The sequence below is a fragment of the Coffea eugenioides genome, chromosome 11 (genome assembly GCF_003713205.1).
Source record: "Coffea eugenioides isolate CCC68of chromosome 11, Ceug_1.0, whole genome shotgun sequence".
NCBI classification, from domain to species: domain Eukaryota; kingdom Viridiplantae; phylum Streptophyta; class Magnoliopsida; order Gentianales; family Rubiaceae; genus Coffea; species Coffea eugenioides.
Window position 1 is genome coordinate 41,775,401 of NC_040045.1, and position 13,161 is coordinate 41,788,561.

The window sequence follows — 13,161 nt, forward strand, 5'->3', positions numbered from 1 at the left end:
AATTAAGGCCCAATCTAGTTGTCCCCACTTGAGTCTAGGAAATGGAAGATTTGGAGTCCCTTATCATTAAGGCCGAGTCTTTGGACAAAGGACCCATCTGACTTGTATGAGTTGGCCCATACACAATTTCACTAGACCTGAACTGGGCTTCCTACACCAAAAACTAAAATTTTCATAATGCCCCAAAAAACAGACCAATCTATGCAGAATAGTACCCATATCTCCCGCTAAATGCTGCATTCTGCAACCACCACAAGTTGGCCACCAAGAAAACTCTTTCCCCACCTCCATGCCTCTCCTTAAGCTTCATCACCACCACCTACAATTCCTCAAAATCCCCAAACTTTTCCCTATATCCAAAACCATCCCTCTTCAACACTCCAACTTTCTGTTGAACCCCATTTACAACCCCAAACTTCCTCTCAATTCTTTGTCCAATGTCAACTGCAAAATTGTCCAGTGTGTCTCAAGTGCCAAGGTCCCAAAATGGATGCGCAGAGAAGAAGATGAAAGGGATAATTTTGAATTGGAATACTTAGCCCCAGATGGGGAAGTTTATCAGAAGACTCTTAGGCTGGTGGAATGTGCTATGTTTTCTGCTGTTTCTGGTTTAACTTATCTCTTGAGCAATTCTCTTGCTATTGAGGTACAAATTTACAATTTTCATCTGGGCCTTGCTTTAATTTCCTGTCAATTGTTGTTTGGATGTTGGATTTTAGTTGATTTCAGAAAATGGTTTATTTATATGTATTCATTTTCTTTATTCTTCTTTTTTTTTTAAAGCACTTTTTGGGCTCAGTGGAAAATTCATGCTATTTTGTGTTGATAGTGCTTCTTGTATAACTGATCTAAAGCTGAATTTTGAGGATAACGAGATACTGAGCTGGATTAAGTTGAAGGTTGTACTTGAATTTAGTTTATCACTACGGCAGCCGGTGAGAATATTTATTAACAAACATGTCAGTCGGAAGTTAAGGTGATATGGAATATAATGAGGAAAATGTAATACTTTATGGTTTGAAAGTTTTAGTCTTGAGCCATGAAAATCAAGGACAACAATATAAAGGAAGCAATAAAGCTCAAATTTTGATAACCACAAGGTTTAGATGAATGTGAGAATGATCACTTTAAAACATTGAAGCTTGAAGCAACTGTCGGATTGTAATGGTTCTCAATTTCAAGTGGAATATGATTTAGCACTTAAGAATTTTAACAGTTTGTGCCTCCTAAAGATATTGACTAAGCTGTTGCTAGAGCTGATTCAGGATCCCAATTATAGCTGATACATTTTCTTCTTTTTCTGCAGTTTCTCTACTAATTCGCACATATTTGTCTCCACAATAATTTCATTATTTTTTGCTATTATGAATGATTAATTTATTGCATTTGTCTTGTTGGACAGAACTATTTCGGCTGTTTTTTCGCTTTGCCAATTGTATTGTCATCAATGAGATGGGGTGTTTCTGCTGCAAGAAAAACGATGGTTTTCATCTTTTATATCCTGCTGTTTTAATAGATGATAACGTTGGATTAGTACTTGTACATCCTGCAGTTCTGTAATGACGTTTCTATCTTGACAGGTAGGGACCTTCGTATTGTTGTTCGTCTTGTCTGGTCCAGTGAAAGCATTAACCTATTTGGTTAGTTTGTCATAAATTGTTTCTCCTTTTTAATGCCTCTCGTGTGACCTTTGCTGGAAAAGGGCCTGAAGATGTAGTAACAATGTTCACTCCATATCCTTTAGTTTCTTGATTAGGAAGAAGGGTCGTTTTTCCCTTTAGTTTCTTGATTTGGAAGAAAGGTCGTTTTTTCCTCTTTGACATTCTTCGTCAACATACTTAATCTTTGTAATGATTTAGATATTTTCACTGGGTGAATCCAGAGTGGCATGTTATGAGATTATCTAATTTCTCTTCTTTCTTCTTTTTCTCTTACACAGCTAATGCACGGTTTACTTGGTTTTGCAATGGGCTCCATGTGGAGGTATGCAGCCTTAATACATTTTTTGTTTTGGTAACAACGTACTTTATGGTTTTTCTTTTTTTCAGCCCGTTGATGATTGTTTATGCTTTCCTCTACAATTTTTTCTCCTCGAGGTATTTGCAAAATCCATGTGAACGGATTGACATGGAAGAAGCACACTATATCCACATTTCCTCCATTCTTAGTTACTTTACTTTTTCCTCTATGTATAATTTCAAATGGTTTTTTTTTTCTTGTTTCGGTCCTTTAAGCTCGTAATTTTGATTCTTGGCTGCATCATATAAATTCAAAAAGTTCTTGTTTGTTGATTTGCTTTTAGGTTTTACAATGAATAAGCCCTTGCTTAATCTATATAGAACCTCTGCTTGTTCTGAAATGTGAATGCTGTTGCTCAAGGATTTCACTCTATGGTATTTCTTGTCAGGTCTAAAGCAAGTTGGGGCATCTCAATTTTCTGCTGTGCCGTTGTAGGGTTTGCTCTTTTCAACTCTTTCCTCATTTGAATTGGATACTGCCTCAATTAAATAGGTGGATTACACATTTGTTACCTGCATATTACTCGCAGGTTCGAGCAATGGGTGCTATAGGGTATGTCTTAATATCCTCCTTTTTAATAGAAGAAAACATACTAGCTTTGGTAATTTATACGCCTCCTTTCGCCACCAAAAATATTTTGACTTTTGATTTTTTTGGTGCTCAGATGAATGATGTACTTATGATGTTCCTTTCTTGCGTTCAGATAACAGTAAATATACATGCTTCTCTCACATATGTCTTCACATCCGTGGGCCTTCAATCAGCTCCATCAATGGACATTATATACGCTATTTTTGGGTCCTTGGTGAGCTTGACCACTGTCCTTCATTTTGCAAACTTCAGAGACCACCTATACACTGTCTTCTTTTATGTTAGAAACTAAAGCTTTTATTTTCCCTGCCTTTGGTTGTCCCTCCTTTGACAGCTCTTGGTAAATTGTACTTTCTTCGTGTTCTTGCTACATCTTCTATATGCGGTGTTCTTCACCAAATTTGGCATGAAGTCATCATTGAGACTACCAAGGTGGCTAGAGACTGCAATATGAGCCCTTTTCTGGTTGTAAAGCCAGTTCAAAATGAATTGTACCTAATTGAGGCAGGGAATGCTTTCCCATTACCAGATCCTTCGGATCCAGTTCAAGAATCAAAGTTTCTTACCAGATTACCTTATCGGGGCACAGCTTGTCCCATCATTGCAAAGGATGCTGATTGCTAACATCTCCCGACTATTTCCATAGTTATAAAGAATGCAGCCATCTCTTGATGGCGAAAACAATAATTGATAGTTCTTTTCAGGCATAGACTTCATTTTGAAATGAAATTTGGCACTTGGTCTGCCTTTTCCCTCTTGTATTGATATCCATTAATTTCTTTTGATTTCAGTTTCAGAGATAAGAATGAATAGTTTAACGTTGAATTTTACATGTCTTTTGAGGGATGTTCTTCCCTAGACCGTTTCCATTCAATAAAGCATTACATTACTCGACATCTAATATGCGGAATGGAATTGACCTATTTAAGCAATCTAAGCAAGAATTGAAATCAAGCTTCCAAAGAATCTACCAAGTACAACAATTGGGTAAATTAGCCAGAGTTTCGCACTAACAGCGCTACAAAATTTAGTCTGAAGAATTGTCGGTAAAGGCTTCAGGGTATCAGCAAATTGCAAAAGAGCCATCTACAAGCAGAAAGAAAACAGTGAATATTGTGCAGACAGAAGAGTGCAGCTATGGAAGCAAAGAAGTCGGACAAGAAAATCTTCATCAAGAGGAAATAGACCTGGAAGAACATTTGCGGAGCATGCCCGACGTCTAGGCTTCTTTCCTTGTTATCCTGACAGCAAGCACAGCAAAACATCAGAAATTCACTTTCACAAAATACAAACCAACACAAATGTACAAGAGAATTAGTTTCATGGTAATCAGCAATTTGATTTGCCGTCAGGATAAGAAACTAACAATAAACTATTGATCAAAAGTCAGCAATAAAGTGTGATCTTGTATTCAACAAGAAGGCCAAGACAACAAATATCCCATAGGTAAAGTTTAAAGCATGTAGACTCATGGCACAGGTAAAACAATTAGCAACTGTAAATGAAAAACGAGGATTCCCCTCAAGCTCTAGACCACCAAAATGGAAAGATAATCACATTCTTCAGAACTAGAATGCAAATAATAGAAAAAAGAATGGTGGCAGAGCCAAAGCTTGCATGGAAGATCAGCTAGCATCAAGAGGCAAATTTCTCACCTGAAGCAATTGATCCCCAGGGCTGTTGTTATTTCATGAATCACCGATGTGGCAAAATGAAGGTAAAGAAACACTGAGAATGAAAAGGAAAAACAGATCAGGTACAGCATTGCGTAGCATCTACAACAATGCAAGTGGAAAAGCGTGTAAAAATTCTACATAAAATATATGCGTGCTGAGTATGCATAAATAGCTACACACTGAAAACATACAAGTAAATACAACAAGACCTGAAAACTATGGTACAATAAAGAAAGATGGCATCATAACTTGCAGTTACTTGGACAAAATAAAGCAGGGCTAAGAAATCATAAAAATTTATTGAGAGCGTTCAGAGTAGTTGCTTTTCTCTAAGCGTAATCCAAGGTATTAGGAAAAAGTGAAAAGCACATTTCCTAGCCAAAAGATTCAAAAGCTAGTAAACTGTTGTAAGTGTGAACCAATGAGAGCAGAAGCACCCTTACAAGTGTATGCACAGTAACCAAGAAGAACCCAGAATTCATCAACCAAAGGAGTTCTGCAGGAAAGAAGAATATCAAGAATAATACGATATCTATACTTGAGTAGGTAAAAGACTGATATGTCTAAGGTGAGAAAATTGAAGACATACCCATCATTAAGTCTGGCAGTGAGTGCATTTGCAATGGCGAAAGGTAAGTACACCAAAGACTGAAATAATAACATTGGCTTTAGTGACTGAATACGATTCTACTGTTATGCATTAAAGCAAGAGGGAAAAAACAAAATTTTCTCTAGCAGCTGATATCACAGATGCACTAATCTTTAAAACTAAAAAAATCCTAATCTTCATGAGAAGATTTCATCAACAGTCTTAGAAAACTGCACATTAGAGAAAAAAGTGGAAGTCTACAAAGTTAGGAAGACTAATTTTGCATTGCACGAAGAATGTATTAAAGCAAAAGATTTACATACCATGCACATGCTAGTTTTCAGGCCCTTAGGTTCATCACACAAGTGGGCCAGAATCATCCTTCCCTGCAAAACAAACATTCCTTCTTTAGCAATGGAGAGAAAAGGGGCTCCAAGCTTGTTAAGTAATGCCGCACCTTGGAACTAACTACTTTTTCTTGCAAAAAAGTGCAGGAAAAAAACCAGGATGCAAATTGTGCAGTACAATAAGACACAAAGCAATAAAGAAAGACAGTACATCATGAAGTACAGACATATACAGCAAATAGAGTTTCATAATACTGCTTTAAATTCTCAAACAAAAATAGGTTCAACTGATCAAGTTGATAAAGCAGACATTGTACCACAAGAAATCCAAAAGCAAGACCAGTCCCTACTACAACAAATGGGGGATATTTTCCCATCAAATCAATTGGAGACAAATAATCCCTGAAAAAGAAAAAAGATACAATCATTATAAAAGAAACAGAACATGTTACAAGCTAATTGACAGAGGGACCTACCAGGTCAATATTCCACTCATCAGCACAGCAAATGGATAGAGCTGTCAAGAAATGGAACCACAACGTCTTAGCAACAGGGAGCATAACTCACAAGGATAAAAGAAAATTAAGAAAAAAGGGTTACCATTGCCAAAGCAAGAAGCATGCTTCCTTTTCTTGCCTGAACCACCTTATAAACATTGTGTACACTAGACAGAAGCATAATACAACAGTAAGCTCAGGAATCCTTTTAATATTAATTCAGAAGTACAATGACATCAACTTCTACAAACTTCCAAAATTGGACTGACTATACAGTGCACTTAATCATCAACTATTCAAAATGCTGCCACAATCTAGCCTAACTACAAAATAGATAAATATGGTAAGCTGTCTGATAAATCATGCATAGAAGCCAAGGATCAAATCTTCCACAAAGAATTGAAATCAAAGGCCAGTTTTTCAACAGTATGTTGGCAAGCAAACTTTTGCTCCAAATCTCTAGAATCAAAACATCCAACCGAAAAAAAAGAAAAGAAAAGAAAAAAGAAACAGAAACAGCCAAGAGCCTGATATGCAGGCAAGAAGACATAATAAATTTGAATTTGCCAAGGAAAGCTAGGCACATATCTACCAATTCAAACCAGTACTTACTTAAATGAGACTGTTGGTATGACAGCAAAAGCTATCATCAGGTATAGCACAGCCACATTGGTTGGGATCTCTGTAACATGAAAAGCTGAGTCAAATTCCAAATGATTCCATGAAACAACTTGAGAATCCGTAGATTAGAATAACATCTTGAATAAGCACAGGTTAAAAAACAGTAACTAGAACTACAAACTTGAAGGCAAAAGAAAAAATGTAAACACCAAACTTCCAAGCTCCCAATTAACTACCAACTCAAGCCAAAACAGAAAGACAAAGTCAATTGCAAGAGGTAAAGATAAAAGGGCTCCAAGACCAAAAGAGAACTGAAAGATAACCCCAAAGAATTCTAGGACAACAAATCTGCACCCAGTCAGATCAAAGAGTCAACTTTACCATTCCCATCATGTAGAAGAAAGTGAGTTTCTTCTCTAATGCAGTCAATTAAATTTCTCAAAACATTACAATGGAATGTTATACACATGGGACTATTTGAATGAATTTGAGTAGCCACCACAATGGTAGAAATGGGAAGGTCTGGAAAATAAATAAAAATGGAGCCCAATGACATTAATGGAACTTTATCATTAGTATGTACCAATCAAACGCCGTTGGACACAAAGACATTCAAAAAAAGCATGCACTCATTAGATCAGTCAAGCCTCACCACTTATAAATGGTACCCAGCTAAAAATTGGAATAGATTTCCCAAACTGTTGAGCCCACCACTCAGCACCTGAAAGGGAGGAAATACGACAAAATAACGTGAGGGCGATAGAGGAATAGAATGGAATGTCATGCACAACTGAACATAATAGAGGCCTACCAACAATGCCTGTAAAGCAATGGACGAGATATATCAACATAAGACCCTCTGTAGGTCCATTTACTACTGGAAGAATAAGAGTATTGGTGAAGAAGCTGCATCAAAGAAGAAAGGTTAGTAACCTACTAATGACATCAATGAATATCAGAGTAAAGTGATAGAGAATAATCAACAGGCAGCCAAAAAAGATCAAATAGAAAAAAGCTACTAACCAGTAATCTGGGATAAAATGGTTAAATAAACAGAGACTCCAAATCTTTCTAGAATGACAAATATTTGTAAATGAATGACATTTTTCAGCAGCTCTTAGTGAAATCCATCTGATGAAAGTGTACTTATTTCATTCCACTTAAAAGAATTCCAATAGGAATAGCATTTCAAGATACAGACCAGCTATCAAGATATACCAATTATTACAAAACACAATAAGCATACGACATTTTAGTACTTCGCCACAACTATTCAACTAATTCAACTAAGGGACCCAAATCAGGTCCACTCCCAGAAAAAAGAATTTCATCAATATTATTAGTACATCAGGAAAAAACCAAAATTGGCTGGAAAATAAATACGGTATATAAAACCTATAAGTAACTAACATATGATGATGGAAAGGTAAATTTAAAACTCACTGTTCCCACGATGCAAAATAGAATGGAACAGCCGATATAACCCAGAACCAGAAAGTAGTTCGTCCACTCATAGCTGTACTTCCAAAGGCCACAGCTTCAAACTGGTGACAAGTGAAGTTATTTCAGGTTTCTAGTTAACATCATAATTGCAAAACAACTAAAACCTTTGAAAATTGTCGAACATACCGCACATGCAAGTGCATCACATCCTGTAAAATTTGTCGGGGCAAATGGTTATATAAGACAATGGTCATCAAGTATCTCAATGATTAATAAGAAAAAAAAAAACAAACCAAGTGCTGTACATGAAATTACATGTACGTAAATATACACGCCCACACACACACATAGTCTGTGTTTGCATGAGACTGCGTCAGAGAGTAAGAGGAATCACCATGATCGAAAAGCTCTCCCAACGGACTAGAGGAATTTGTTCTTCTTGCTTGTTTTCCATCAACAGCATCGAAAGTCTGTCATGGACTTCACAGCATCAGAACATTACAAGATATATGAAAGAAACTAGCTCAGAAAACTAATTAAGCACATAAACTTCAACAACTTAATTCTATCATTCTTTACCGAATAAGAATTCATCTCTAAGAAGTGCAGCATAAATTTTGAAAAAAGTAAAATTAAGACAAATTTTTGTTGCTTGGACGGGAATGGACTCATCTACAATCCTTCAACCTTAAAGACCAATAGCAGATAAAAATGAGCATAACGGCTCACTGCTCCAGTAGCACGAAACACTCTCCGCCAAGTATAAGATAAAATGTACTATCATAGCATCATTAATTGAGTCAGATCAACTATTTACGCAGACCACAACCATGAGCAGAAATAGCTATTACTTTGCAATTGATTCTGCCAAATACACACATAAAAGGACTGGAAGATTTTTCAACCAAGCATACACTTCAATCTATGTTAAGTTAGCCGTCATTCACATAAAGGATGAGCTATGATGAAACTACAGCCAATAGTTTAGAAGTACTGACAGTGCTACCACAACCAATGCTATGAAGGGTTGAACAACTGTCTTATACAGCCCTCAGCACAAATCAGGAATGATAACAGAATATATTTAAATTACAACCTCAAGTATTTCAGATCATTAAGTGCGCATAAAGCAAATTTTTGCATCCAAAAGCATTTTGCCTCCTGATATAAAATCACATTAAGCTGGATAGCTCCCAAATTATCAGGATAAGCACTAAGAGGTAACACAAATGAGTAAAGCATCAAACACAATAATCAAGGTTTAACCAGAAAGGAAAAGCTAACACACCTGATATAAGAAGAGAAGTATTCCATGTGCAAAATGTACCCATCTTGGGGGGGGAGTATCCAATTGAGGTGAGTATATCTGAGGAGAAACATAAGAAAAAAAGGTGACCATACAAAATATACACCTAAGAAACTTTTAAACAAATAGAAACTCTTCTCCTAGTTGAATAATAGTAAATATTTCGGGATCGTACTTCGTACAGTTAAGAGTCAGCCATTGAGCAATAAAAAAAATAAAATGAGCTAGGTATCCACATCCTATTGATGCATGATCTGTGAAAAACACAACCAGATTAAGAAGGAAAGAAAAATAAATATTCCCAAATCTCCCTAGTTATCCATGGTTCAAAAAAAGACACTGGGTAAGGCAAGTCTAAAGGTGTTCATATGTAGTCTAGGAAGTGTGGCTCCTCAGAACTGCTTATTCGATATAGGACATTAACAAACACGTCACAAACTAACATAAATAAATCCTACACCACTCCAACTTGTTTATAAATTTTGACGCCATCAAACACTTAGTGAACCAGTTTGGTGCAGTGTTAGAATAAACTATAGGAATCTAAAACTTTTGATGTGAAATATTGAATTACAGTCAGATTACATCTTTATCCTACAAAGAAGAAGTATACTGACATGAAAAGTAACTGAAAACAAATATTACAAGTAGGACAAATAATGTTTATACAATCCAGACTTACAGTAAAAATCAGTGGATTAAGGCCATTATGCATTAATTCCTTGTTGGATTTCACTAACCACTGTATTATTATCTACTGAAAAGGAAATCTTGCAATCTATGCATTTATGAACACCGTTCAGGTGTTACACATTTTGCCTAAAGGTACCATGTTATTATGCATCTCAAAAATCACCCACCTCATGTGGTCGAGTAAGCATATCCACATCTTATCACCCATGTTTGTTTCTATACTTCTTTATGTACAGTAGATACAATGAATACCAGACTTATACATTTAGGGGAGAATACAATACCAATTCTCATTACCACTAAATTGACAACAGACCATTTAAATACAAGATAATTAGAGACAGAGGGAGAGTCCAACTCACATATCCTAGCAAAGCAGATGTAAGCAGAAACATAAATCCCATAAGTGTAATCTGTGAAAAACGTCATAAGACAGCACAGTTATTAGCATAAAAGAAATCGTAGTATGCTTATATTAAAAATTGATGGCAAACAATGTAAAGGATACTTACCATATTGGGCCTATAAAAATATCCAGAGCATGCACACAAGGAGAAGGATCAATTAGATATTTCACAAAAAGGAATGTGAAAATATACAAGACATAAAGATTGAAAGCAATCTTCATTGAAACCTTATTCTTGGAACTCATTATAGCAACAGGGCATTAATCAACAGATGCTAATTAAATTCTTTTTTGCAAGACAACAAGACTCTGACTTCACAGCAAGGTCACAAACAGTTCCCAAATCCCATTTACACATGAATCTAACACTATATTTGGCACTTGAAAACAGATATTAGCAAAAAGCACTTGAATTTAAGCTTATATATTCTGCAACCAAAACCTCAAATCAAAATCTCTAACAATTTAAAAAGAACTAATAATGACAAAAATACATTTACATATAGATTATGTAACTTATTGGGTGCTTGCCTCGATTTCATTTATTCCATAAGCAGATGAATAATCATTACATTCTCATCAAACACAGACAATGAGATAGCCAAAAAGGTAATTTGTGAATTGGTCTGATTCTCTCTTAGTACATCCAGTTACCATTCTTATATTTGCTTTCCTTCACTGAGCTAATAATATTTTATGACCAAACTCTCGCGTTACGCTCAACTGCCAGCTATAATACTCGGACTCTTCATTTTGCCCTGCCATACCCGTGTCGAACTCTTCATTTTGCACCAGAGTACCCTTATACATGGGACTCTCATCCCCAAGTCAGTGTAACATAGGTTGCCAGCATTACATGACTTTAAAAAGTTAAAAAATGCAGCCCAAACTGGTAGGAATGGGCAAAAATTTTAACAACAGTTTTCTTTTCAAAAGGTGGGACCAACCATATATTAATGCCTGCTCTAACTAGTTCTGATTCCAACATCATTTGGGATTTCCAAAATCTCATGAAGAATTAGCTCCAACAAATATTTAAAAAATCCTTCCACAGTCTAAACTCATAACTAAGGCAGGTGCAGATATTGGGGTCAACCTTATTTCTCATCTTTCAAGTTTACAACATTTCTGTGTCACGCACCACCTCAAAAATCTTTTGGCAGCAGAAGAAACTATCGTGGGCAAACTTAAGTGACCTTAAACTGAGAATTCTACAACTGAAACAAGACAAAGTCATCACTGATACATCCCAAGCTCACATCTAATGCATTACACCACGAGTGGAATACTAACATCAGTATTCTACTTTTCAGGAGGATATCAAACATCAGAATCAAAACACACGGAATGGGATTTTATCTGCTATATTTATCAAGATTAGATCTTTGATAGCAAATCAAGCCAATTACTCTTACCAGCCTTAAAATAAAAATAAAAAAAGGAACCCGATTCATTATATGCAACAAAAAATCTAGAAAACAATGAAAGTTAGAACCAGTACTTATCAGCAGCAAATTTTCCAAATAAGCCTGAACGGCATAATATCAACAATAAGAGAAAAATCCACAAAGGTTAAGGAAAAAAAAAGATGAAAACTTACGGCATCCAAAGAGGAAAGAAAGTAACAAATCGAGTCCAAAAGGGCTGCAAAATGTATTTAGCCACATAAGAATGATCTGCTCCGCTGTACTTATATCTATGCAACGACATCACCCCATGTTGTCCTATGTACCCCATTTTCCCTTCTCCTTTTTCTGCAAAATTCCTCTCTACAGCTGCTAAACTCAAAAAGAGTGGCAGAAAGAATTGATCTGGATTAGGAAAAGAGCATCACAATGACGTAAAATTATTAAATCTGATGGCAGAATTGGATATTGTAGATGCAACAATTCAAAAAAGAAGAGTGAAAAACGGAGATCTTTATACATAAAAGTTGCTACCTTTTTGTGAGAATGAAGATCAAAAGTTCTTAGGCAGGATCAGATTTCAGAGGAGCAAAAGCGCGTTTGAAGTCTAGAACACAGAAAGCACACGCACACGCAGTGAAGGTGGGGTGAATGACGGGGAGTTTTCTGTGTCTTTCTTTCACTCCCTCTCCCGCTCTAAAACGGGAAATCGAGAAATAATTTAAGAAGGGATCAGAGAATTTTTTAACTATTTTCTTGGTAGAATCAGCTGTATTTCTCCAACGTCAGTCTCCGGGGAGCAGTTCTTGGAAAAGCAAAGCATGGGGTAAAAGAGTTAAAATTTCATTCAAACCGCCTTTTTTTGTACGGTCATGTTTAACCCCCTAAAGTTTGGAAAACTATGCGTGGGGCCTTTTCAATTGTGATGAGAGAAATTGAGAAGTTCTTGTTTTTTTTTGGGGAAAAAAAAAAGAACAGAAGGCTCTATTCTCAACTGAATTTTTTATTCTTTTGGATTTCTATCTATTGAAAGTTTTATAAATAAAATATATTATAATGATTTAATGTATGCGAGATTAAAAGTTGATTGGAAAATGTATTTATGAAAAAGTAATAATTAAAAAACGAGTTTCACCATTAGATAGTTCGGTTTAGTTATTGCGGTTATTAAGACTTGAAAATTTGTGCGGTATTACTTGGACAAAAGAGGTACACAATCTGTTTAAAAGTTTCTGTTCCAAAAAAGATACTCCCTCCGTCCCATTTTGATAGTCTTGTTTTTTTTTCACATAGTTTAAAAAAAAATAGTTAATTTTGTTGGAACAATCAATTTAGGTAGCTATTTTCCTAAAATACCCTCACATTAATTAGAGTATAACTTTATGGGAACTTGAATTGATGGTAAAAAAAGAATCAACTCTCATTAAATGGGTTAGGTTTATAGTAACAACAACTTACATTGAATAAGGGTATTTTAGAAAATTTAAAATACAACTACATTCTTCAATTGAAAAGTGGACTACAATTTGGGACAGACGAAAAAGGAAAACAGGACTATCAAAGTGGG

At 35.7% G+C, this 13,161-nt stretch overlaps 2 protein-coding genes across 7 annotated transcripts; one reads left to right on the plus strand and one right to left on the minus strand.

Moving 5' to 3' along the window:
- The first annotated feature begins 239 nt into the window (after positions 1-239).
- LOC113751316 lies at positions 240-3,362 on the plus strand. Of its 4 annotated transcripts, XR_003464816.1 has the most exons (9): positions 240-646; positions 1,403-1,483; positions 1,581-1,640; positions 1,940-1,983; positions 2,408-2,450; positions 2,549-2,620; positions 2,723-2,824; positions 2,945-3,124; positions 3,172-3,362. XR_003464816.1 is itself a non-coding variant. In XM_027295281.1 (8 exons), the coding sequence occupies exons 1-8, from the start codon at positions 290-292 to the stop codon at positions 3,062-3,064; spliced, it is 879 nt and encodes a 292-aa protein (XP_027151082.1). In that variant the 5' UTR covers positions 240-289; the 3' UTR covers positions 3,065-3,362. The 4 variants fall into 4 exon arrangements, 3 of the variants coding, with proteins under 3 accessions (XP_027151082.1, XP_027151083.1, XP_027151084.1); XM_027295281.1 differs by having other exon boundaries at positions 2,945-3,362; XM_027295282.1 differs by lacking the exon at positions 1,581-1,640 and having other exon boundaries at positions 2,945-3,362.
- Positions 3,363-3,377: 15 nt separating this feature from the next.
- Positions 3,378-12,387, minus strand: LOC113751315 (choline/ethanolaminephosphotransferase 1). Of its 3 annotated transcripts, none has more exons than XM_027295279.1 (20): positions 12,129-12,387; positions 11,789-11,963; positions 10,295-10,304; positions 10,145-10,195; positions 9,072-9,149; positions 8,178-8,253; positions 7,970-7,992; positions 7,784-7,884; positions 7,152-7,246; positions 6,993-7,061; positions 6,332-6,401; positions 5,823-5,886; positions 5,699-5,739; positions 5,540-5,624; positions 5,199-5,261; positions 4,876-4,934; positions 4,730-4,782; positions 4,266-4,338; positions 3,798-3,851; positions 3,378-3,696 (listed from the first exon to the last, which is right to left on the minus strand). In XM_027295279.1, the coding sequence occupies exons 2-19, from the start codon at positions 11,923-11,925 to the stop codon at positions 3,830-3,832; spliced, it is 1,170 nt and encodes a 389-aa protein (XP_027151080.1). In that variant the 5' UTR covers positions 11,926-11,963; positions 12,129-12,387; the 3' UTR covers positions 3,378-3,696; positions 3,798-3,829. The 3 variants fall into 3 exon arrangements, with proteins under 3 accessions (XP_027151080.1, XP_027151079.1, XP_027151081.1); XM_027295278.1 differs by having other exon boundaries at positions 11,789-11,966; XM_027295280.1 differs by having other exon boundaries at positions 11,789-11,999.
- Positions 12,388-13,161: the final 774 nt, after the last annotated feature.